At 38.5% G+C, this 27,137-nt stretch overlaps 1 protein-coding gene across 1 annotated transcript; it reads left to right on the top strand.

Annotated features, from left to right (window-relative positions):
- Nucleotides 1-19,009: 19,009 nt before the first annotated feature.
- On the top strand, nt 19,010-22,767 carry LOC116748534 (zinc finger protein 639-like; the record flags this gene model as incomplete). Its single annotated transcript, XM_032621678.1, has 2 exons — nt 19,010-19,469; nt 22,601-22,767. Coding segments are annotated over 2 exons (627 nt in total), but the record flags the coding sequence as incomplete, so codon positions are not given.
- Nucleotides 22,768-27,137: the final 4,370 nt, after the last annotated feature.

Below are 27,137 nucleotides of genomic sequence, written 5' to 3' on the forward strand. Positions count from 1 at the left end.
ATACATTTAAAAGTGGTGAATCAATGGTCAGGACCCAAGTGTTCCTCTGAACCTCTCTAGGAACCAAAGTTCAATTGCAAGAACAATGTATTTCAGAATATGGGTGGTGGTTTCTAGAAGCAATCAAGCAAAAATGGGAATTAGAAACTTCTAGATGTAGAACCGTCTAGATTAAATGTCTTTTAACGCAAACTTTTATTAGGGCTTGGATTTACTCCTTAAAATACCCGAGGCCAGGAATTTCATTATATCTCACAAGTAGTCCATCCTATCTCTCCATAGTTATCTGTATCAGTCATCTTAGGTATCAGTCATCAGTCAAGAGATGAATTGATTTTATTCTTGCCATTCTCCTGCTCAATCAAATATTGAGACTCCTTAATAGTTGAGGACAATGAGCCTCTCCTCATTCCATTTCTTTCTTTCCCACCTCAGGCTTCTCATTGCCTTTAAATGTTCATCATGTTACCTAGTTACACATTATATTATTTATCCAATGATTAATTTACATAAGTAACACCATCATATGTTTTTATAAAAGTTGAAACAATAGAGGCAAAATCTAGAATAAAATGCTTAAATCCCCTTTCATTACCCTCCACCCTTACCCCAACTTCCTATATTTCTCTTCAGAGGTAAACATGTTAAACAGCTTGGTGCAGATCTCTCCAGCTTTTATGTCATAAATTTACATTCTATATCTGCATATACACAGAATGTTGTGGTTTGTACTTGATGGAATTATATTACAGGTTTTATAGGTTTCCATTGATTTATATATTTCCATTGAACACTAGTTTTAGAGATGTTACTATAGCCGAACTTATAGACATATCTCACTCTATTTAACGGCTGCAAAAGTATTCCATAGTGTGACTGCATCATAATTTATTTAACATTCCTTTATGGTTAGCCCTTTAGGTGCTTTTCAGTTTTTCAATACTGTAACCAATGCTGAAATAAATATCTTCGTTTATGCATCTTTGTACATATGTTCAGATATTTCTTATAAGATAGATTCTTAGCAGTAGAATTGCTTATTAGAATGATACAGAAACAAATTTTTATAGGGTCTATCTTAGCATCCTCCTATTATTTCTACAGTATTCATGCTGTGCTAATTTGCAAACCCATAAAGAGCACAAACAATCATCTATTTTCACATGACAACATTTCTTAGCCTAAGATGACTGATACAGAAAATGGTAGTAGGAGTGAGTTGCTACCAGTAAAACAGAACATGGGATATATGGCATTGGCTTCAGGGCCAGCCAGTGGTGAGTTCTGTGTTGAGCCTGAAGAGATGGTAGCTATTCTTCATCTTCAATCCTTTGAGCAACAAAGACCATTAACATTTAGTTTGTCCAAAAGAAATGCACACACTTAACACCCTGAGGCAAGGCTTTAAGAAGAACCCAACATCTGATGTGCAACATCCCTATAAAAATGCACGAACTGAATGTACCATGACTAAATAATCAGACAAACCCAAACTGATAAATATTCAACAAAACCACTGACCCATACCCTTCAAAAATAATAATGGCATTAAAGACAAAGAAAGCACACAAAAGACACATGACAATTAAATGCAGTCTGTGATCCTGGATTAGAAAAATCAGTAACAGTATTGGAATAATTGGATGAATTTGAATATGGAGTATATCTAAGATAAGAATATTACAATTATCTGAATTTGATAATCATACAGTGGTTATGTAAAAGTATGTCCTTATTACATGCTGAAATATTTAAGAGTACAATATCATCACTGTAACCTACTCTCAAATGGCTCAGCCATAATGATGTGTGTGTGTGTGTCTAAAGCTAGCAAGCGAGAAAAATCTAAAAAGAGGCAGAGAATGTAAATGTGACAAAAATGTGACAAAATATTAATAACTGGTGAATCTAGGAAAAGGATATATGGGAGTTTCTTATACTATTCTTACCTTACTACCTTGGTGTAAATTTGAAAATTTTGAAAAGAAACGTTTAAAAAAATACTAAACCTTGGAACAAGGTCACAATATCTTAGACCTGCTACCTTTTGTTTAAAATCTCTGAATAAGGTAGCACTCAGTAATCATTAAGTTGGGCATGAATTAATGAAGTGAAAATAAGGGTGTGGTTCTTCCACAAAAGTTTAATGCACTTAAGGTATTCACGTATAAAAATAATTTGGGTTGTCACTATTGGCATGTGAAGCTGACTGAAATCAAATAGATAAAAGTCAACTAAGTTTTTACTGAGTACTACTGTCATGGAAATGCCAGCCTTGACTAAAAGAAGCTGATGGATCAAAACTCACTACAATCCTTGCTCCCAACCCTCCACGAGTAGGAAACAGGCAGAGAAAGTTGCTCAGCCTCCCAAGAGGGCTTATTCTTCAATGGTCTCTTCAGATGTGGTCAAGAAGAATAATGGCAAAGCATGGACTTCCTGGAGCACAGAGCTAAAAGGCTTAGAAAACAATGAACCTGAACCCAAACAAGGAATGCTCCCCACCCCCATCAGAGGGAACAGCTGCAATATTTGCGCAATATGACTTCAGAATGGCTATGGAAGATTAGTTGCTGTGAGCCTCATTCTTTCTGAACATGGATGTTTATGTTGGTTATTCAATTCTGGTCTCATTATTGTTTGCTGAGTTTGGGATGTATAATGTGTCTTTTTGCTTCATAGAACTCTTGGCCAAGAGAAAGCACAGGAGAAACAAATAGCATGAGATTCTGAACTGTGAACCGAATATAGTGATTTCAAGGCAGTTGGGGGTTGTTTCTCTTGGGAAAGGGGTGATGAGTAGATTTTGTCTAAGAAGGAGAGGCTCAATGAGTCTGTTGGATTACATTAACTTAAAAATATTTGCAGAGCCTTCCTCTAATAAAATTATATATCTAGCCTATTGATGCCAGGTTTGGCCATTTGCTTTCCTTTGGTAAGTGAAATAGCAAAAAGTGATACATGCTGTTTCTGAATGGAAATCTTAACAGCCATCATCCACTTTTGTCAATCTCTCTCTTCCCTCTTGTAGGAGACCAGAATTTCCCAGGTGGAATTTGCTCCATCAGCCTGAGTTGAAATATGTAAAGAAGACATGGGCTGGTCTTTAGCCAAATCATGACAGACATGTAATTTGAGAAAGAAATAAACTTTGAAGATTATAAAACAAAGATTTTGAGGTTGTTTGTTATCACAAAATAACTGAGCCTAAGCTGATTGATACAGGAATGATAACAAAGTGTTCGAATATCCTTAAATGATGAATTTTATATATAAATTTTAGACATCATCATTCACAATATATTCTTAAGGATAACCATTAAAAATAGAAATAAAATACACAGCATCTATACCAGTGAGAAGAATAGGACATAAAATTTCAATGAATGTTGATACTGATTGTCACTAGGTGATGGGTCTGGGGGGTTCATTATACTATGCTACTTTCATACATATTTGGAAATTCCCATGATAAAGAGTTTTTTAAAATTACGTATAATTAATCAGAGAAACAGATTAAATAAGGGGAAAATATGATTACCTTGACGGACATCAAAAACATATACTAGGGCTTCCCTGGTGACGCAGTGGTTGGGCGTCCGCCTGCTGATGCAGGGTACACGGGTTCGTGCCCCGGTCCGGGAGGATCCCACATGCCACGGAGCGGCTGGGCCCGTGAGCCATGGTTGCTGGGCCTGCGCGTCCGGAGCCTGTGCTCCGCAGCGGGAGAGACTACAACAGTGAGAGGCCCGCGTACCACACACACACACAAAAATATATATATATACTAAAAGTCAATACCCAAGCATCATTTTTTAAAATCCTTAGCACACTAGGAATAGCATTTTCTTTACATCCATTAAAGGATTTCTGTTAAAAAAAAACTCAACTATATCAAAATATTATACTTAATGCTAAAATGTTAGTAATCTTCTTAAAACAAGAGCAAGAAAAGGATGCCCACTATCACTTCTATTTCAAGGGTTTATAAAGTGTCTGAGTTAAGACAAAAAGACATACGGATACACATACACACGTACCCATATGCATACCCAAACAAACAGATAGATAAATCAGTAAATAAATAAATAGTTTTTAAATTAAGGCAAAATTAAGGAGTTGGAAAGTAAGAAACAAAACTGTCATTGTGTAGAAATTATGACTGTCAACATATAAAATCCCAACTAATCAGCAGATAAATTGTTAAAAATGAGAAAAGAAAGTTTATCAAAATGGCCAATAAAAGCAGTATTCAAAAACTTCATTGCAGAGTCTATAGACCACAACAATTTTCAAATGTGATTTTAAAATATCATTGTAACAGCAATATATACATTTATATCACCTAGGAATAAATTTAGCAAGGTATGTATAAGACTTGTGTGAAAATATCTATTAAATTCCATTGAAAGATATTAAAGGTGACAAACTTTGTATCCCATATTCATGGATACAAAGTTTCAATATCACAGAGATGTCAGTTCTCCCCAAATTAATCCATAGATTTAGTGCAACTATCGATATTTAGATTGGCCAAAAAGTTCGTTCGGGTTTTTCCATAACATCGTATGGAAAAACTCAAATGAATTTTTTGGCCAATACAATGTAATTATCAGTAGTGTTCTTTCAAAGAATCTGTCAAGCTGATTTTAAAAGTATTCAGTCCCAGGCATAGATCCAGAATAAAGGAAATAAAGAGTGGGAAATTACCAAATCGAATAAAAGATCTATAAAGCTACATTCTGGTAATCTGGACATAGGAATAGACCATCAAACATAATAATGAAATCAGAAACAAACTTACACAAACAGGGTGATCCAATACATATCTGAGGTTCATTGCAGATAATCAAGGAAATGATAGAATATTCAATCAATAGTTCTGGAACAATTGGTTATCCATGTGAAAAAAAAAATGAAATTGGATTTCAATGTTATCTCATGCACAAAAATCATTTTCCATTGGATTTAAGTCTAAAATGTAACCAGCAAAACTTTAACACTCTTTAGATAGAAGCAAATATTTTTATGATCTTAGGATAGGAAAGAGCTATTTAAACATGAAACTAAAGCATTAACCTTTAAAATAGTTCATAAATTCTACTGCATTAATAGTACGAACTTCTATTTATCAAAATATGCCATAAGTAGAGCCAAAAATAAGTAACAAAAGGAAAAACTGTATTTGTCACATTTAAACCTTGAATGCCCAAACAGAACAGAGAATCCTATAAATAAATAAAAAAGTACACCAGCAAAGTAGTCCTTCTCCAACTTCAATGACCACACAAATCCCCTGGGAATCTTGTTTAACTGAAGCTAATTCTGGGATGCGGGCTGAGATCTCTAACAAGCTCTCAGATGATGGTGATGCAGCTTGTCTACAGTCAACACTAAATGAAAACGCTTGACAACATTTTGGCAGAAGGTCTGAACAGGAATTTCATAGAAAAAGAATTACAAGTGGTCAATTCTTTTTTAAAGAAGAAAGAAATGGTGCTCAATTTCATAAGTAATGAGAACGATGTTGCAAAAATTGAAAATTCTGATCATTCCAAGTGTTGTGAATGAACAGGAACTCATAAGCTGATAGTGAAGCTTTGTATTTGTTTCATTAATATAGGCACTTCATTTATAGAACGATTACATTACTACATGCTCATCAAGCGGAAAATAAGACAGCAGTCAAATGAGTCACAGATGCACGTAACCACATGAGTAAATTTTAAAATATAATTTTTAGTGAAAAAAATCATGGAAGAGGACAAAATCAGGTTACTTAAAAAAAGAAAAATAAACAATACATTGCTTGGAGATGTGTATATATAAGATAATACTATTTTAGAAAGGAAAGATTATTTTTAAAGATTTAGAATTATGGTTAGCTCTGGGGGAGCAGCACAGCAAAGATGTACAGAAGAGGCATGTGGTTCTAGTGATAACTCTCAATTTGTATGTTGTGTCATATTTCACAGATAATCTTGTAATTACTACATGTCATAACATATGTGTGTTGTGTATCTATGTTTATATGTATCACATTCACAAAAAATATTTAAATAAATTTATAAATATAAAAATTTGCTTATGTTTATTTATAGGTACAGACATACTCTCATTGAAGTGTGTTGGTGTGTGTACGCATCTTGAACAACTATCTAAAATTAACGTGAGCTTCCAGATGGCGGAAGAGTAAGACGTGGAGATCACCTTCCTCCCGACAAATACTTCCGAAATACATCTACATGTGGAACAACTCCTACAGAACACCAAATGAATGCTGGCAGAAGACATAAGACTTCCCAAAAGGCAAGAAACTCCACATGTACTTGGGTAGGGCAAAAGAAAAAAGAAAAAACAGAGGCAAAAGAATAAGGACAGGACCTGCACCTCTGGGAGGGAGCTGTAAAAGAGGAAAAGTTTCCACACCCTACGAAGCCCCTTCGCTGGCAGGTATGGGGGGTGGCAGCGGGGGGCGGAGCTTTGGAGCCACGGAGGAGAGCGCAGTAACAGGGATGCACAGGGCAAAGCGGAGAGATTCCCGCACAGAGGATCGGTGCTGACCAGCACTCAGCAGCCCGAGAGGCTTGTCTGCTCAGCCGCCAGGGCGGGCGGGGGCTGGGAGCTGAGGCTCAGGCTTTGGAGTTCAGATCTCAGGGAGAGGACCGAGGTTCGCTGCGTGAACACAGCCTGAAGAGGGCTAGTGCACCACAGCTAGCTGGAAAGGAGTCTGGGAAAAGGTCTGGAGCTGCCGAAGAGGCAAGAGACCATTGTTTCAGGGTGCGCCAGGAAAGGGGATTCAGAGCCCCGCCTAAACGAGCTCCAGAGACGGGCAGGAGCTGCAGCTATAAGTGCAGACCCCAGAGACGGGCATGAGATGCTATGGCTGCTGCTGCCACCACCAAGAAGACTGTGAGCAAGCACAGGGCACTACCCACACCTCCCCTCCCAGGAGCCTGTGCAGCCCGCCACTGCCAGAGTCCCAGGATCCAGGGACAACTTCCCTGGTAGAACAAACGGTGTGCCTCAGGCTGTTGCAACATCACCCCGGCCTCTGCCGCTGTAGGCTCGCCCCACATTCCGTACCCCTCCTTCCCCCTGGCCTGAGTGAGACAGAGCCCCCGAAGCAGGTGCTCCTTTAACCCCGTCCTGTCAGAGCAAAGAATAGATGCTCTCAGGCGACCTACACACAGAGGCGGGGCCAAATCCAAAGATGAACCCCAAGAGCTGTGCAAACAAAGAAGAGAAAGGGAAATTTCTCCCAGCAGCCTCAGGAGCAGAGGATTAAATCTCCACAATCAACTTGATGTACCCTGTATCTGTGGAATACCTGAATAGACAACGAATCATCCCAAATTGAGGAGGTAGACTTTGGGAGCAAGGATATACATTTTTTTTCACATTTTCTCTTTTTGTGAGTGTGTATGTGTAAGCTTCTTTGTGTGATTTTGTCTGTATAGCTTTGCTTTTACCATTTGTCCTAGGGTTCTGTCTGTCCATTTTTTTTTGTTTTGTTTTTTATCATTGTTATCATTGGTGGATTTGTTTTTTGGTTTGGTTGCTCTCTTCTTTCTTCCTTTCTTTTTTTGATTACTTTTAAATTTTTTTTATTTTTCCTAAATATTTTTTATTTTATTTTTTCTTTCTTTCTTTTTTTCTCCTTTTTCTTCTGAGCCATGTGGCTGACAGGGTCTTGGTACTCCTGCTGGGTGAGAGGCCTGAGCCTCTGAGGTGGGAGAGCCAAGTTCCAGACATTGGTCCACCAGAGACCTCCTGGCTCCACATAATATCAAATGATGAAAGATCTCCCAGAGATCTCCATCTCAATGCTAAGACCCAGCTCCACTTAATGACCAGCAAGTGACAGTGCTGGACACCCTATGCCAAACAACTAACAAGACAGGAACACAACCACACCCATTAGACAACAGGCTGCCTAAAATCATAATATGGTTACAGACACCCCAAAACACACCATCGGACGTGGTCTTGCCCACCAGAAAGACAATATCCAGCCTCATCCACCAGAACACAGGCAACAGTCCCCTCCACCAGGAAGCCTACACAACCCACTGAACCAACTTTACCCACTGGGGGCAGACATAAAAAATAATGGGAACTACGAACCTGCAGCCTGCGAAAAGGAGACCCCCAAACACAGTAAGTTAAGCAAAATGAGAAGACAGAGAAACACAGAGCAGATGAAGGAGCAAGGTAAAAACCCACCAGACCAAATAAATGAAGAGGAAATAGGCAGTCTACCTGAAAAAGAATTCAGAGTAATGATAGTAAAGATGATCCAAAATCTTGGAAATAGAATGGAGAAAATACAAGAACGTTTAACAAGGACCCAGAAGAATGAAAGGGCAAACAGACAATGATGAACAGCACAATAAATAAAATAAAAAATTCTCTAGAAGGAATCAAGAACAGAATAACTGGGGCAGAAGAACGGATAAGTGACCTGGAAGATAAAATAGTGGAAATAACTACCAAGAACAGAATAAAGAAAAAAGGATGAAAAGACTTGAGGACAGTCTCAGGGACTTCTGGGACAACATTAAATGTACCAACATTTGAATTATTGGGGTCCAAGAAGAAAAAGAGAAAAAGAAAGGGACTGAGAAAATATTTGAAGAGATTATAGTTGAAAACTTCCCTAATATGGGAAAGGAAATAGTTAATCAAGTCCAGGAAGCAGAGAGAGTCCCATACAGGATAAATCCAAGGAGAAACACACTAAGACACATATTAAACAGACTATCAAAAATTAAATAGAAAGAAAACAATATTAAAAGCAGCAAGGGAAAAATGACGAATGACATACAACGGAATCTCCATAAGGTTAACAGCTGATCTTTCAGCAGAAACTCTGCAAGCCAGAAGGGAGTGGAAGGAGATATTTAAAGTGATGAAAGGGAAACACCTACAACCAAGATTACTCTTCCCAGATGGATCTCATTCAGATTTGATAGAGAAATTAAAACCTTTACAAACAAGCAAAAGCTAAGAGAATTCAGCACCAGCAAACCTTTATAACAATTGCTAAATGAACTTCTCTAGGCAGGAAACACAAGAGAAGGAAAAGGCCTACAATAACAAACCCAAAATATTAAGAAAATGGTAATAGAACATACATATCGATAACTACCTTAAATGTAAATGGATTAAATGTGCCAACCAAAAGACATAGACTGCCTGAATGGATACAAAAACAAGACCCATATATATACTGTCTACAAGAGACCCCCTTCAGACCTAGGGACACATACACCCTGAAAGTGAGGGGTTGGAAAAAGATATTCCATGCATATGGAAATCAAAAGAAAGCTGGAGTAGGAATTCTCATATCAGGCAGAATAGATTTTAAAATAAAGACTATTGGGCTTCCCTGGTGGCACAGTGGTTGAGAGTCTGCCTGCTGATGCAGGGGACACGGGTTCGTGCCCCAGTCCGGGAAGATCCCACGTGATGCGGAGCAGCTGGGCCCATGAGCCATGGCCGCTGAGCCTGTGCGTCCGGAGCCTGTGCTCCGCAATGGGAGAGGCCACAACAGTGGGAGGCCCGTGTACAGCAAAAAAATAAAATAAATAAATAAAAATAAAATAAAATAAAATAAAGACTATTACAAGAGACAAAGAAGGACACTACATAATGATCAAGGGATCAATCCAAGAAGAAGACATAACAGTTGTAAATATTTATGTACCCAACATAGGAGCACCTCAATACATAAGGCAAATGCTAACTGCATAAAAGGGCAAATCGATAATAACACAATCATAGTAGGGGACTTTAACACCCCACTTTCACCAGTGGACAGATCATCCAAAATGAAAATAAATAAGGAAACACAAGCTTTAAATGATACATTAAACAAGAGACTTAATTGATATTTATAGGGTATTCCACCTAAAAACAACAGAATACACATTCTTCTCAAGTGCTCATGGAATATTCTGCAGGATAGATCATATCTTGGGTCACAAATCAAGCCTTGGTAAATAAATATAGGAAATTTGAAATTGTGTCAAGTATCTTTTCCAACCACAATGCTATGAGACTAGATATCAATTACAGGAAAAAATCTGTAAAAAATACAAACACATGGAGGCTAAACAATACACTACTAAAAAACCAAGAGATCACTGAAGAAATCAAGAGGGAATCAAAAAATACCTAGAAAAAAATGACAATGAAAACATGACAACACAAGACCTATGCTATGGGATGCAGCCAAATCAGTTCTGAGAGGGAAGTTTATAGCAATACAATCCTACCTCAAGAAACAATAAAAATCTCAAATAAACAACCTAACCTTACACCTAAAGCAACTAGAGAAAGAAGAACAAAAAAAACTTCAGAGTTAGCAGAAGGAAAGAAATCACAAAGACCATATCAGAAATAAATGAAAAAGAAATGAAGGAAACAATAGCAAAGATCAATAAAACTAAAAGCTGGTTTTTTGAGAAGATAAACAAAATTGATAAACCATTAGCCAGACTCATCAAGAAAAAAAGGGAGAAGACTGAAATCAATAGAATTAGACATGAAAAAGTAAAAGTAACAACTGACACTGCAGAAATACAAAGGATCGTGAGAGATTACTACCAGCAACTATATACCAATAAAATGGACAACTTGGAAGAAATGGACAAATTCTTAGAAAAGCACAACCTTCTGAGACTGAACCAGGAAGAAATAGAAAATATAAAGAGACCAATCACAAGCACTGAAATTGGAACTGTGATTAAAAATCTTCCAACAAACAAAAGCGCAGGACCAGATGGTTTCACAGGTGAATTCTATGAAACATTTAGAGAAGAGCTAACACCTATCCTTCTCAAACTCTTCCAAAATATATCAGAGGGGGGAACACTCCCAAACTCATTCTACGAGGCCACCATCACTCTGATACCAAAACCAGACAAAGATGTCACAAAGAAAGAAAACTACAGGCCAATATCACTGATGAACAGAGATGCAAAAATCCTCAACAAAATATTAGCAAACAGCATCGAACAGCAAGTTAAAAGGATCATACACCATGATCAAATGGGATTTTTCCCAGGAATGCAAGGATTCTTCAATACATGCAAATCAATCAATGGGATACACCATATTAATAGATTGAAGGATAAAAACAATATGATCATCTCAATAGATGCAGAAAAAGCTTTCACCAAAATTCAACACCAATTTATGATAAAAACCCTCCAGAAAGTAGGCATAGAGGGAACTTACCTCAACATAATAAAGGCCATATATGACAAACCCACAGCCAACCTCCTTCCCAATGGTGAAAAACTGAAACTATTTCCACTAAGATCAGGGACAAGACAAGGTTGCCCACTCTCACCACTATTACTCAACATAGTTTTGGAAGTTTTAGCCACAGCAATCAGAGAAGAAAAAGAAATAAAAGGAATCCAAATCAGAAAAGAAGAAATAAAGCTGTCACTGTTTGCAGATGACATGATACTATACATAGAGATTCCAAAAGTCTCTACCAGAAAACTACTAGCACTAATCAATGAATTTGGTAAAGTTGCAGGATACAAAATTAATGCACAGAAATCTCTTGCATTCCTATACACTACTGATGAAAAATCTGAAAGAGAAATTAAGGAAAGACTCCCATTTACCATTGCACCAAAAAGAATAAAATACCTAGGATTAAACCTACCTAGGGAGCCAAAAGACCTGTATGCAGAAAACTATAAGACACTGATGAAAGAAATTAAAGATGATACAAACAGATGGAGAGATATACTATGTTCTTGGATTGGAAGAATCAACGTTGTGAAAATGACTATACTACTCAAAGCAATCTGCAGGTTCAATGCAATCCCTATCAAATTACCAATGGAATTTTTCACAGAACTAGAACAAGAAATTTTACAATTTGTATGGAAAAACAAAAGACCCCGAGTAGCCAAAGCAATCTTAAGAAAGAAAAATGGAGCTGGCGGAATCAGGCTCCCTGACTTCAGACTATACTACAAAGTCATAGTAATCAAGACAGTATGGTACTGGCACAAAACCAGAAATATAGATCGATGGAACAGGATAGAAAGCCCAGAGATAAACCCACCCACATATGGTCAACTTACCTTTGATAAAGGAGGCAAGAATATACAATGGAGAAAAGACAGCCTCTTCAATAAGTGGTGTGAGGAAAACTGGACAGGTACATGTAAAAGAATGAAATTAGAACACTCCCTAACACCATACACAAAAATAAACTCAAAATGGAATAAAGACCTAAATGTAAGGCCAGACACTATAAAACTCTTAGAGGAAAACATAGGCAGAACACTCTATGACATAAATCACAGCAAGATCCTTTTTGACCCACCTCCTAGAGAAATGGAAATAAAAACAAAAATAAACAAATGGGACCTAATGAAACTTAAAAGCGTTTGTACAGCAAAGGAACCCATAAACAAGAAAAAAGACAACCTTCAGAATGAGAGAAAATATTTGTAAACAAAGCAACTGACAAAGGATTAATCTCCAAAATTTGCAAGCAGCTCATGCAGCTCAATATCAAAAAAACAAACAACCCAATCAAAAAATGGGCAGAAGACCTAAATAGACATTTCTTCAAAGAAGATATACAGATTGCCAACAAACACACGAAAGAACTCTCAACATCACGAATCATTAGAGAAATGCAAATCAAAACTACAATGAGATATCATCTCACACCAGTCAGAATGGCCGTCATCACAAAATCTACAAACAGTAAATTCTGGAGAGGATGTGCAGAAAAGGGAGCTCTCTTGCACTGTTGGTGGGAATATAAATTGATACAGCCACTATGGAGAACAGTATGGAGGTTCCTTAAAAACTAAAAATAGAACTACCATACGACCCAGCGATCCCACTACTGGGCATATACCCTGAGAAAACTGTAATTCAAAAAGAGTCATGTACCATAATGTTCATTGCAGCACTATTTACAATATCCAGGTCATGGAAGCAACCTAAGTGTCTATCGACAGAAGATAGGATATAGAAGATGTGGCACATAGATACAATGGAATATTACTCAGCCATAAAAAGAAACGAAATTGAGTTATTTGTAGTGATATGGGTGGACCTAGAGTCTGTCATATAGAGTGAAATAAGTCAGGAAGAGAAAAACAAATACAGTATGCTAACACATATTTATGGAATCTAAAAAAAAATGGTTATGAAGAACACAGTGGCAGGACAGGAATAAAGATGCAGATGTAGAGAATGGACTTGAGGGCATGGGGAGGGGGAAGGGTAAGCTGGGATGAAGTGAGAGAGTGGCATGGACTTATATATACTACCAAATACAAAATAGATTGCTAGTGGGAAGTAGCCATATAGCACAGAGAGATCAGCTCAGTGCTTTGTGACCACCTAGAGGGATGGGATAGGCAGGGTGGGAAGGAGATGCAAGAGGGAAGAGATAGGGGGATATATGTATATGTATAAGTGATTCACTTTGTTATAAAGCAGAAACCAATGCACCATTGTAAAGCAATTATACTCTAATAAAGATGTTAAAATAAAATAAAATAAAATAAACGTGAAAAGACTTCAAGAAACACAATTACCTAATCTTAAAGGGATTTAGATTAATAAAACACTTTTACATATTCCTAGGAAGATATATTTACACATTGCTACATAGGTAAAACTATGGATTTATTTTCATAAAGATTTAGTGCGTATATCTATATCTTATCCTCAAAGAGGCAGAAATAGAGAAATTGGCATGTGACACTTCTATAATCACACACAGATACTGACATGCTTGCACATTCTTAGTGATGACATTCTACGCATATACAAATACAAATGTATTTACGATTATAGACCTAGTACAAATAAATTTACATAATCTTGCATGACTATATATACAGATACATTTTACTAATATTAAACAAGCTCCAGATCCAGACACACACACAAAAATATATATCTTACATAGTGTCTAATATATGTATTTACATATAATCCCATACAGATACATAAGGGACCTCAACTTACATAATCCTATATCGATAGTGACACCCAGAAATTTTCATGGTTCCATGTAGGAACAGAAGCTAGTACCCTAAATAACACCATACAGAGATAGATTATTCTAAACATATAAAGTTATAGATACTAACTGATATACATAATCTTTAAAGATATATTTATGTATTCTAAGCAGATGAAATTACTGATACAGCAATATTTTGTAATACTAAGCAGATACCCATACCTTTATGGAACACTATATAGAGACTATTTATGTATTAGCATTCTATAGGTGAAGCTACATAATTTGGGATAGCTATCATTGCATAATCTGATATGGAATCAGTGAAAGAAATATTTGGATCATCCTCTACAGACATGGGTATATTTACATAATCTTAACAAAATGTCCTTTTGCATAATTCATTTTGTAAATAATACATTTGCATAATCCCTTATGAAGACACAGATATATTTGCATAATCCATTACAGGAGTAGACTCATGTATAAATGTCCATATATTCCTGTATAGATAGATGTATATTTGTTTACACAAGTCCATAGAAGAATTTCTACACAGATATATATATAAACTACTAGATACTAAAACTATAGAGAGATTCATTTTCATAATTGTATAATGTAAAGCACAGATACATTAATATGTGTATTTGCATATATGTATTCATACACACATTAGATTTATATAGTTATATAATTAAGCATGATCTGAAACAGACGTGGAATAAAAATCTTATTCTGGTACAGCTAAAAAATCCAATGAATAATCCTATACCGTCACACAATCTATATTCATAATCCTATGGAGTGATAGATATATAAAATCCTGTATATAATTGTGTAGAAAATAGATTGTAATCTCCTCCAGATCCAGATCTGAATCCAGATTTATGCCCTTAATTCTATCCATATACATGTCCACAACCTCATACAGATGTCCATCTTTTAACTTCATTCCCATCTAAAACCATGACCACAACTACAAACCTACCCTTAGCTCCTCCCCAACTTTATATGTCATCCCAATCTCAAGTCCATCCACACACTTGTGTACATATACACCCAATTATACCCATAATCTGATCATTCAACATTCCTCCTGTTTAAATCGACATCTTCATAATCTTACATACATAGACATCTGTATAACTAGTCATCTATTCATATGTGTATGTTTTTCCTGTCCTTAAACACACACACACATACACACTTTATTCTGGATACAAACACATACAGATACTTAGTCTTATAAATACTTGATTTACTATAACAATACTTCAGCTTATTTATTTGCTTAATCATGTATATATTTCTATACATAAATATAATTCCATTCCCATACACAAACACACATACAGTTTTTTGTTTGGAAGGAGTTATTGTATGTTTTGCAATAATGGAATCATATTGTATGTTTTCCTGCTTCCTTTCTCTACCTAAAAATACTTTGTGGATAGCTTTTCAAATCAACTGGTATGCAGCTCATTCATTCATTTGATGGGCAGTATGTTTCTTTCTCATTTTTGCCACAACTAACAATGGCGTAATAAATAGCTATGTGTATGGATTCTTATGTACTGTGGCTTTTGTTTCTAAAAGAAAAATTTCCCAGGAGTGAATTTCTAGGTCAAAAGCTATACATTATTTTAATAGGTGTTGTCAGATTGCTTTCCAAAAAAAGATTAACAATTTACCTTGCCACCAGCAATGCATATGGGTGCCTTTTCCCTAGATTTCTACCTGTAACAGTTACAGATCTTTTAATTCATTTTCGCTAGTCTGTAAGTATTAAGTGCTATTTCATTGTTAATTCAATTTTATTTCCCTGACAATTTGTGAATTTGAGCAACTTTTCTTATTTTCTGAGTCATTTGGAGTTGTTGTACTATGAATTATCATTGTATATACTTTGTTCACTTTCCCTTTGGATTATTCCACACTTTCTTCTCGATTTGCAGGAGTACTTTTTACATTTTAAGTAGTAATTTTACATCTATCATATGGATTTCAATTACTTTAGCCAGATCTATTATTTATTTGTTGACTGATACACAGTATCTTTTGCTTCTGAAATCACAATCTATATGTATTTTTAATGAAAGGATTCAATCTGTTCATATTTATTGCCATTATTGAGCTGTTTGATCTTATTCCTTCCATTTTCTTTTGTGTTTGTTACTCATTTTACCTAAGTATATTTCTTTTCTTTTACTTGTATTTGTGGGTTTGATCAAATAAGCTATGGATTCTGTAATTTTTACCTTTTTAATTGGAATGTGTACTGTATTTTCCATTACATTTTTGTTTACTTTTTCTTTCCCAGCCTTTCATAATCATATGTACATGACTCTATTATTAAAACTGAAGTTTTAAACTTTTTAGAAATGATGGCACTGTATTTGTGGGTTATGGACAAAATGATATTCATAGATTGTGACATGCTTAATATTTTTATTTTTTACATCTTTATTGGAGTATAATTGCTTTACAATGGTGTGTTAGTTTTCATGCTTAATATTTATTGAGCATCTACTATATGCCAGAGATTTGTGAGGTACTGGGGAGACTTGAGTGTACAAGGGAGATAAAAGTCCTGTCCATGCTACTGTTCCCAACTGAACGAATGGTGGTGCCACTCACTGAGAGGTAGGACACCAGGGAAGTTCATCAGCTTATAAATGATATTGAAGCATGGAGATGAATATTGGTAATAATAGCTAATATTTATAGTGACTGAACTATATTCCGTTGTTCTAGATTTCTTAAAATGTATTAACTTAATTCTTCACAACTGTTCTCTGAAATAGATACCATTACTATTTCTTCAGAAACTCAAGGCACAGAAAAATTTGTTTCCCTCACTTTATACAAATACTATATCACAAAGCTGTTTAGTGACAGAATTGGGATTAGGTTCTAAGCACATTAGATCCAGCTCCCACACCCAGAACCATTGTTCACTCAGACCCTCTGGATGAGATCACCTAGAGAGTTCAGGAAGGTAAAGAAAATAGGTCTGCATTAGAACTCTGAGACACAGCAACATTCAGAGTTGGAAAGGGGTGGAGAAACCAGCTACGGAGATTGAAAAACAAAGTGTTGAGTTGAAAAAATCAGGAGACTATTATCTGGGAAAGTAAGTGAAGTTAATGGTTCAAGAAGGAGTTGAGACATGGTCAGACATTAATATAATATAAGCAAACAAAAACCCTAGTAAACTTGATCAAAAAAACCCAAAGTTTTAAAAAGAAACAAAATAGGCAAACTCTGGTAAATACGATATTTTAAAGCTAGAGAAAGCAGACAAATGCAGCATTAAGAATAAAGATGACCATGTATCTACAGATACAAAGGATATTTAAATATTACATGAGAATATTATGCTCAAACTTACGAAATACATTTGAAAATACAGGTAAATAGAATTACTTCCCAGGAGTAGATTAATTACCAAAATCACCTCAGGAAGAAGTGGAAAACTTAGACCCAAAATCATACCAAAAAATTGAGAAGCTATTAAAATATCTACTTTTGAAAAGTTACTAAAAGATCTATTCAGATCATTTTATAGAAGAATTTACCAGGTCTTCATGGAAGAGAAAATTCCATTAAAATGTTCTTTTTTTACTTTCTGGCCTCACCGGATGGCACGTGGGATCTTAACTCCCCAACCAGGGATCGAATCCGTGTCCTCTGCGTTGGAAGCTCAGCGTCTTAACCACTGGACCACCAGGGAAATCCAAAAACTCTATTTTTAAGAAGCTGTTCCAGAGCACGGAGAAACACAAAACACAAAACTTTCTTATTCACCATAAGAAATCAGCCTGACCAGATATGCAAAACACAAGAAGACAGAACCAAAAAGTAAAAATAAATGTATAAACATGCATCACTTTTGAAAATAGACACAAGTATCACAACTAAAGTATAAATTAGTATTTGAACCCAGTCAATTATTAAAACGAATACTACTTCACAGTCAAGCGTGGTTGATCCCCAAAAGGCAAAGGTGTTTCAACCTCTGGAAATATATTGATGGTATTCACTACACTAACAGATTAAAGGAAGAAAATCATACCTCCATCTCAAAAGATGAAGAAAAATATTTGAACCAGTTCCTGATTAGAGGAAAAAAAAGGCTTACAAAAAAAGTCACCTTAGTAAACTAGACATAGAGGAAAACTTCAACAGCCTAATACTGCAGGTTGCAATATTGCGGGAAAGTTGTTTTAGCTATAAGCATTAGAAATCTCCAGACCGACAGCCGTGAAAAAGGAAGAAGTCTTAGGTAAAGCGCCACCAGGGATAGTTAATTAAGTAGCTCAAAATCATCATCAAAGACAAAATGTGCCCGAGTTCGGCCGCCGAGCCTGGGCCCGGGACCTGGCAGGCAGGGCGTAGTGCGCGCGGGCAAAGAGTGGGGCTGGCCCGGAGGAGCGCCCCGGAGCGTGAGGGCCAGAGCGGCGCCGGCCGCCGCCTTGCGCCCGGGGGTGGGGCTGCGCACCTCCCCCCCACCCCCACCCCGCTCGGGCGTCTGGTCCGGCGCCTCCTCGGAGCTGCGCCTGGGCTGGCCAGGCGGATCCCAAGGACTGGCATTTTTTTTTTTTTTTACCATCTGTGAAAACTTCCTGTGATTCATTTTTCCTCACTCCAGTATTAAGAAATACACCAAATTAAAAAGATATGAATGAATATCCTAGGAAAAGGAAGACTTTACACCCTTCTCGTTATTCAGATTCCTCTGGAATAAGCAGAATTGCAGATGGATTCCATGGGATTTTTTCTGATCGGTGTTTGTTCTATGAGACAACCAGACAAAATATTTTGACAACAAAGTCTAATCATGAAAAAAACGACAAAGTTCATTAGTGGGACATCCTGTAAAATACCCTACCAGTCCCCTCAAAATTGTCATGGTCGTCGAAAACAAGGGAAGTCTGAGAAACTGCTACAGCTAACAGTAGCCTAGAGACATGACAACTAAATGATGATGATTCTGATACAGAGACATCAAAAGACTTACCAAAATTTACAGATGGAATCAAGGCCACAAACAGAAATCAAAACTACCTGGTTCCAGGTCCTGTACTTAGAGTTCGAGACCATACTGCCTTTTCTACAGAAAAATGTGCTGATACTGAAATTTGTGATGAAGAGTGCGACTCCCCTGAATCAATCAACCGGCAAACTCAAGAGGAGAGCCCTATAGAAGTTCACACTGCTGAAGGCGTTCCAGTTGCTGCAGAAGTGCGTGCAGTTTCTGAAGACTATGATATAGAGACAGAAAACAATTCCTCTGAGAGTCTCCAAGACCAAACTGATGAAGAGCCACCAGCTAAATTTTGCAAAATTCTTGACAAGAGCGAAGCTTTGAATGTGACTGCCCAGCAGAAATGGCCTTTGCTGAGAGCTAATAGCAGTGGCCTCTATAAATGTGAACTTTGTGAGTTCAACAGCAAATATTTTTCTGATTTAAAGCAGCATATGATCTTGAAGCATAAGTGTAGTGATTCAAATGTGTGTCGGGGGCTTCCCTGGTGGTGCAGTGGTTGAGAGTCAGCCTGCCGGTGCAGGGGACACGGGTTCGTGGCCCGGTCCGGGAAGATCCCACATGCCGCCTAGATTTCAGGCATTCAGCTGATTTACCTCATAAATGTAGCGACTGCTTAATGATGTTTGGAAATGAAAGGGAATTAATAAGTCACCTTCCAGTCCATGAGACAACTTGATTGTTCTCTTTAACTTCCATAATGATGTAAAATAATAAATTTGACTTTTTTTGCAGATGTTAAAATGGATGATTTTAAGCACAACTTATGAGAACTGTCTTTAACAAGATTTTTTTTAATTGCCAATTTTCCTGGCATTGCTACCTTTTCCAGTATATAATTGTATCCTAAATGTGGTATTTTCAATGTATTGTAGTTGGTAGTTTTAACCACTTTTGGGCTATCATCGTGTTTCTTGCATGTGCTCTGATTTCATAAATTGATAAGAAACAGATCTACTAAAAAAGATACGATGTCCCTCCATATTTCTCTCTGTTCATGGTATTGGCACTCTCCTTGCTAGCTTACCTCACAGACATTATTCTGCAAAAATAGCAATGTGCCCTGGAGGAAGGACTATTTTCTCCCCCTGTCTATAAAACGAAGAATCTTTCTTAGAAGGTCCACAAAAGACTTTTGTCTCATTAGCTGGAATTTCATCACAACCTCATTCTTAGACCAACCCCCTGGTAATGGGAGTGAGATGACGAAGAAAACACGGCCATGTGAAGGAGTGTGGATTACCCAAACAAAGTCAGAGTTTTATTAGAAGGAAATAAATATGTTACTTAGGGTACCTGAAGTGTCTGTTAAGAGATTTCTATCTGAAACCTGATATAAGAGCACATTTAAGACGTAATTAAACGGTGAAAAATTAGAGGCATCCCTCTTGAAGTCAGGAACGAAATGAGGCTGCCAATATCATTAGTATACAACGCTGTATTAGGGATCCTAACAATTCACTCAAAAATATGTGAGTGCTTCCTAGGCACCTGGTACTATATTAGGTATTATGAACCCAATAATAAGAGAATCTCAGAATCTGCTCTCTACTAGAAAAGAAAGACAAAATCCAAGCAAACACGAAATAACTACAATTTATTCTAAAGGTTGTGATGAAAACAAATGGAAGGCTGAGAGACAGAAGAAGGGGGACTTTCTTTAGGAGATCAGGAAACCCTTTATTGAGAGAGATTTAAGCTGGGATCTAAGAATTAGAAGGCCCTGGCTACAGAAGAATAGAGCAAATGTTCCAAGTAGAGGAAAATGCCCAGAGACCAGAAAGAGATGTGGTATTAGGCCTGAAAGATGAATGTGGCTAAAGCACAACAAGCAAGGAACTATTAGGGAGATTGATAAAGATTGGAAGGAACTAGATCCTACCTGGCCTGTATGTCTTTTATGCTTTACAGTGTATTAGACCACGATTGGAAGACTAAGTTGAGGAATGACATGATACAATTCCTAAGTTAGGAAAATCGCTTCTACTACTCTTTGGAGATGGGATTGAAGAACGCAAAGTAGACCTGGGGGTACCAGTTTAGAGGCCATTTCAATTCATTCAGATGAGAGATGATGGTGGCTGTTATGGACTGGATCGTGCCTGCCTTCCCCACAGCTTCAGAGACGGAAGTCCTAGCCTCCAGCGCCTCAGAATGTGACTGTATTTGGAGAGAGGGTCTTTGAAGAGGTAATTAAAGCAAAATGAGGTTATTAAGGTTGACCTTAGTTCAGGAGGACTGGTGTCTTTATAAGAAAGCAAAATGTGGACATATACACATACAGAGGGAAGGTGCAGATATAGGGAGGACACAAGCCAAGGACAGAGGCCTGGAATAGACCCTTCCCTCATAGTCTCAGAGAGAACCAACCCCGCTGACCCCTTGATCTCAGACTTCTAGTCTCCAGAATGGTGAGAAAATAAATGTCTGTTGTTTAAGCCCCCCAGCCTGTGGTGCTTTGTTATGAAAGCCTCAGGGAACCAATACAGTGGCCTAGACCAAGCTGGAGGTAATAGAAATGGGGGGGAAAATTCACATGCCTTTTGGGTACAGAATCACAGATGTACTGATGAATTATCCAATGTAATCATACGATGAAGTAAGAGGTATAAAGATCAGAAAAGAAGACACAAAAAGTCACTAATTGTTGGTGACACAATGGTTGCCATAGAGTCTAGCCAACAGCTGTGAGTAAGCTGGACATGGGATCACTGTTAGTATGATCACTGATGTTGGGACTTTCTATAGCCATTTCACTTAATGTTTTTTATTTACCAATTGAAAGACCCAGGACCAGCAAGAGACCTGCTTTTAAAGAACTAAGGGCAGTCACGAGGATTGGGAAAGTCTTCAAAAAGTGAACAAGGGAAGTGGTAGAAATTCAGTCTCGAAAAAAAAAAAAAAAAAGTCATAACGAGGATAACTATCCAACAAATAAAAGTTTCTTTAGTAATGAGCTTCCTGCCCTGAAAAGACTTAATCACAGGCTGAGAGACAAAAGTGATGCCATTTCCCGTTGCGGAGCACAGGCCCCGGACGCGCAGGCTCAGCGGCCATGGCTCGCGGGCCCAGCCGCTCCGCGGCATGTGGGATCTTCCCGGACCGGGGCACGAACCCGTGTCCCCTGCATCGGCAGGCGGACTCTCAACCACTGCGCCACCGGGGAAGCCCACCTTGTGGATTTTAAATGCTGATACAGGAAAACATCTCCTGGGCCTGGCTATCAGCTACGAAGATAGCGTATTAGTGAATGCAGTGTAAATACAACTTACTGAAGACACTCACTAATGACTGAGGCTACCAAATCCAGTTTCTTGCTATGGTCAGTCGTTCTCGTGTATTTGGTTGTACGTCAAGCACACGGTCATCTCACCTTATTCTAGGGCAACCAATAGAGAAGTGAAATGTCCTTTGAATCACTATTGACGTGTATCCAACGATCGCTGTTTTTTCAGCTCTATTTCCCACATATGTTTCCATTTTCTATTTAGACTCATATTACTCTATGGCCGTTTTGTTCCCAGGTTTGATTACAGAACAAAGCAGTCCCAAAGAGTATGTGAAATTGCTCTGCACCTCGCATGCTGTAAAAGTTGGGTATGGGCTGTGGTTCATGAGTTACTCAACATTCATAAAACCCTTCCAGACTTGTCTTGCAGTATTTCTTGCCAGGAAATTGCTCGATCGCTAGATACCTGATGTTTGTGATTAGTAAAAATAAGCTTTCTTAGAGTTGAGATGTGTGTGTGTGTGTGTGTGTGTGTGTGTGTGTGTGTTTTCAGTTGGGGTTGCTTTTTTTTTTTTCAGTTTTAAGATATTTACAAAGCATTCTTCACGTTGCAAACGTAAAAATGCAAACTAAAGTTTCCCTCCTGACATTCTGTACAAGTTTATAAAAAAAGTGTTGCAGCCACAAAAACTCCAGCCTGCAACTCCATTCTGCAATTATGGTTTGCAATAACTTTGGAAGTCATACGCCAAGAAAGGATTATGAGCTGATCTTTAACGCTCTGACACTTCAGCAGGGAAAAGCAGTTGCCCAAGTGCCAATCTGCAGGATCCCAACCCAGCTCAAGCCAGACCATGAGCACTTTGAAAGGGAAACAGATTTCGGTGACCATATGTGCAATTATTATTCATCCCCGTGATGACTGAATAAAGAAGTGGGTTGGCCTGTCTGGACTCCCATGTGCTGAAGCCAGGACAGGCTGATTTCACTTAACCCCCATGCAGGTCCCACCTGCCCCAGAACTACCGCCAAGAAGGTGGGGGTGGGGTGGACTCTCTTAGGAGACCTTAGGCCAGGATCACCAGGTAAAGATTGCATCACCCAAACAGGTGTCACCCAAATGGAGACACACGGCCCCTTCCTTAGACAATGTGGTCTTAGTTCAATTCTTCATTGCCCTTCCACCTGAAACCCTTGGCTTTCAACTGAGATTAATCCTGCCTTTATCTCCTAGTTCTTTTTTTTTTTTAAGGCAAGACCCAGATGGAAAAGTCTCATTAGTATCATACCAGGTATTTATAACAGCAGCACAAACCAATGAACCCAAATTAAGGGAGTTTTGGTGCTTCCTGCTTGCCAAATCTGGCGGAAAGTCAGGTCTCCCCTGCTTTTGTCTTCATCTAATCTTGGGTTAAAAGATAAATAAGGCACCACAACTCCTCGGTTATCTTAGATCTTCAACCCTGATGACCTTACCACATCTCCAAATTGTCCTGGACCTCCACAAGCATCCTCAATCAGGTCATATAACAACTGCTAAAACATCTCTGATTCTGGTCCTGTCCATTCCCGTTTCAGAGAGGACACTTCACAAAGCAAATCCTGGGCAAGAACTTGCTCCAGTAATAATCCCAGCTGTGTAGTCACATGCAAATGATATGCTATCCAAATTGAAAAACTTCAGAATCCCTGATTTGAAAAAACAAAAACAAAAAACACCAAGACACACTAACCAGCTAATTCATTCTCTAACAACTTTCCACACCATGTAGTTTTTTCTAATTCTAGAAGCGTAGATACCTGTAGCACAGTTACCATAAACATTTTCTGTCCTGCAATATCTATTTATTTCCCACCGACAGACACGACTTACCCCCTCATTTGTTCATGCCTTAATTTAAGTCGGCAAACATTTACTGAGCCCGTACTACATCCCAAACACTGTTCTAAGGAAATGCAGACACTGAGATAAAAAGGAGGCTGGAGTTGCCTTGAGGCGCTGTCTGGCTTCAAGGAAGCTCCCAAGTAAGTTAATCGACAATTGGAATCATTTTCAATCAAATTCAATTATCTTAGTCCCTCATCTGAATAATAAGAAGTATAAATTCCCATGGAGGGAAATTGTAAAAGATGCTCTTAAGGGCATCTGTGGCAGATTGCTGTAGGCAAACCTACAATTTAGCACAGGTTGGTTCTAAAGCAAAGAATAAAGATTCCAAATAATGTCATTCTCCTCAGAGATCTAATGTCCCTTAATGAAGGTGTGGATTTCAGATATCCTAAAACTTTACAAAAATTCTTCTAAGGAACAATGCTACTATGACAGCAACCCAGGGAGCGGCCGTACCACCAGGAATGGCATCACCTGGTAGCGGTCATTCTCCAGATATGGAAAAACTAAGAGAGTAAGGAACGACAACAAAAAGCACATGCATTTTTGTTTAATATAGTTCCTTCTTTTAAAATAGAAATAAAATACTTGCACGTTACTCTATGCTTATAAAATTGAGAAAGATACTTCTGTTCCACGACAAAGATGCTATGAATATTCCAGCCACTAAGATTCATTGCTACCTGACTCTGATGTCTTTACCTGACACATTTCCTTCTGCCCTTTGCACAGCCCTCCACTCCCTTCACTGCCTCCTCGACCCCCGACACTCCCCCCCCGCGGGGTCTTTATCTGTAGCACAGTAATTGGTAAAACATGATTGCAGCCCACCACCTGGTTTTGCACAGCTTGTGAGCCAAGGAGACTTTTTTACACTTTTAATCATTGGGGGTATGGGATTGTGTGAAATTTAAATGGGAGTGCCATAGACAAAAATCAACAAATGGGGGTAGCTGTGTTCTAATAAACTTTCTTTATTGGCTGCTTTTACACCACAGTGGCTGTGTTGAGTGGTTGGTGATAGGGGCCTCATGGCTCTCAAAGCCCAAACTGTGGACTGTCTGGCTCTTGACATAAAAAGCTGGACGACTCATGGTTTAATCTAACCCTATTCTTTTCCTTGTACTTGGTCTCACACGTTGGCTCTGTTTGTGTCTCTAGCAGGTCTGTTTCACTTCTCTGGCCACAAAAGGGGCGCATTCAGCACTTCTACCACCCTGAGCTTTGAACTTGCACACCCAGCTACATTCTCCCAAAGGTTAAGCCGCCAGTTGGCTGAGCTTTGGCATTGCTGGCCCAGCCCTTCCTGCTCGCTCCGCCTACCCAACCTGTAGGATTTTTCTTGTCTTGGTGACTCGCACAGAGGCCATGCCCTGTCCTTTTATCTCTTGCACAATCTTCCTCCCTTCTAGAACTCTGCTGTGTAGTCTTTCTACAGCCTTCTCTGCCAAGAGCTTAATGGGCTTGATCCCAATGGTCCTGGGCTCCCATGTCTCTTTCCTCATCTTCCAAGGCTCACCCAGATGAAGACACATGGCCATTTCCAGTGTGACCTTAACTCACTGCCTCCTTGGCCTTCCACCTGAAACTCTTGGCTTCAGTCAAAATTTCCGTGGGCTCCAAACATCTTTTACTTTCTCTAAATATTTTAACACAACTAATCAAAACAAAACTGCTTTTAGTGGATGCAGGTTTCTTTTCCTATGGTAAACTATTTGGAAGTGTTTGTCACAGTAGTTCTGTTAAAGCCACATGGTTAAGACACAGCTATGACTAATGCTGTCAACATTCCTCCTGTCCCTCAAAGTTGTTTTCCTCAACAATTTTTAATTTTCCATGGAAATGGGTGAGCTGGGAGGGTGCAGAGGACCACGAATCAGGGCTATCAGCTGATAATGCTTTCTGCAATTCCTTACCCAGCTCCAGGACTGAGCAGTTTGACTCCATAAACACACTCTGTTTAAATAGAGGGAGTAAGAATTGAGGAAGGACCCAAGAGCAATTACAGAAGTAGGAAGAATAGGAGTGAGAGACCCTGATCATCTCCCAGGAAATAAGTTGAGTGTTTGGTATTTGAGGTGGGGGGATTAGAAGAAAAGGTGTACTCTATTCACAAGAAGGTTGGCTGAGCTGCAATGCTCTTTATTACTTTTGCAATTTAAAAAACAAGAAACAATTTGTTATTTTAACCTTCTTCCACACAAGTATGAACAGAAATGTGGCCCTAAATTATCAAGACCTAATCTGCTCATTAGATGGTCATTAATTCTAGTCCCAATTACATCAATAAAAGATTAACTTGTTTGGATCTCGGTGTGTTAGAACCAATACTCCTCAATGAGAGCAAGATACTCCCCCCTCACAAGGGAGCAATAGGAAACTGAAACCTCAGCAAAGTCAGGGGTGCAGTGTGGACAACCAGACTCCGGGAACTTCTCCTCTTGACATGTTCTACATGCAAATTCTACTGGAATCATGCTCTATTGAATGGTTTGCTGTATTGGCAATCCTGAGAAGACCAAGTGTACCATCAGTAATTCCTAGCCATTCTTGAACCTGTGGGATCCTCTTCTGGGACATAGAAGCCATTGGATCATGAGAAGCGATGCTCTAATGTCCTGGGAACCCCTGGACCCTTCAGACACATTTATCTGCAATCAGTATAACTTTCATACAAAAATCTACAACCGGGGTGGTGGGGGGGGGCTTGCCTGGTGGCGCAGTGGTTGAGAATCCGCCTGCCGATGCAGGGGACTCGGGTTCATGCCCTGGTCCGGGAAGATCCCACATGCCGCGGAGCGGCTGGGCCCGTGAACCATGGCCGCTGAGCCTGCACGTCTAGAGCCTGTGCTCCGCAAGGGGAGAGGCCACAGCAGTGAGAGGCCCGTGTACTGCAAAAAAAAAAAAAAAAAAAAAAAAAAAAATCTACAACTGGGGACCT

Source organism: Phocoena sinus, chromosome 2, assembly GCF_008692025.1.
Source record: "Phocoena sinus isolate mPhoSin1 chromosome 2, mPhoSin1.pri, whole genome shotgun sequence".
NCBI lineage: Eukaryota > Metazoa > Chordata > Mammalia > Artiodactyla > Phocoenidae > Phocoena > Phocoena sinus.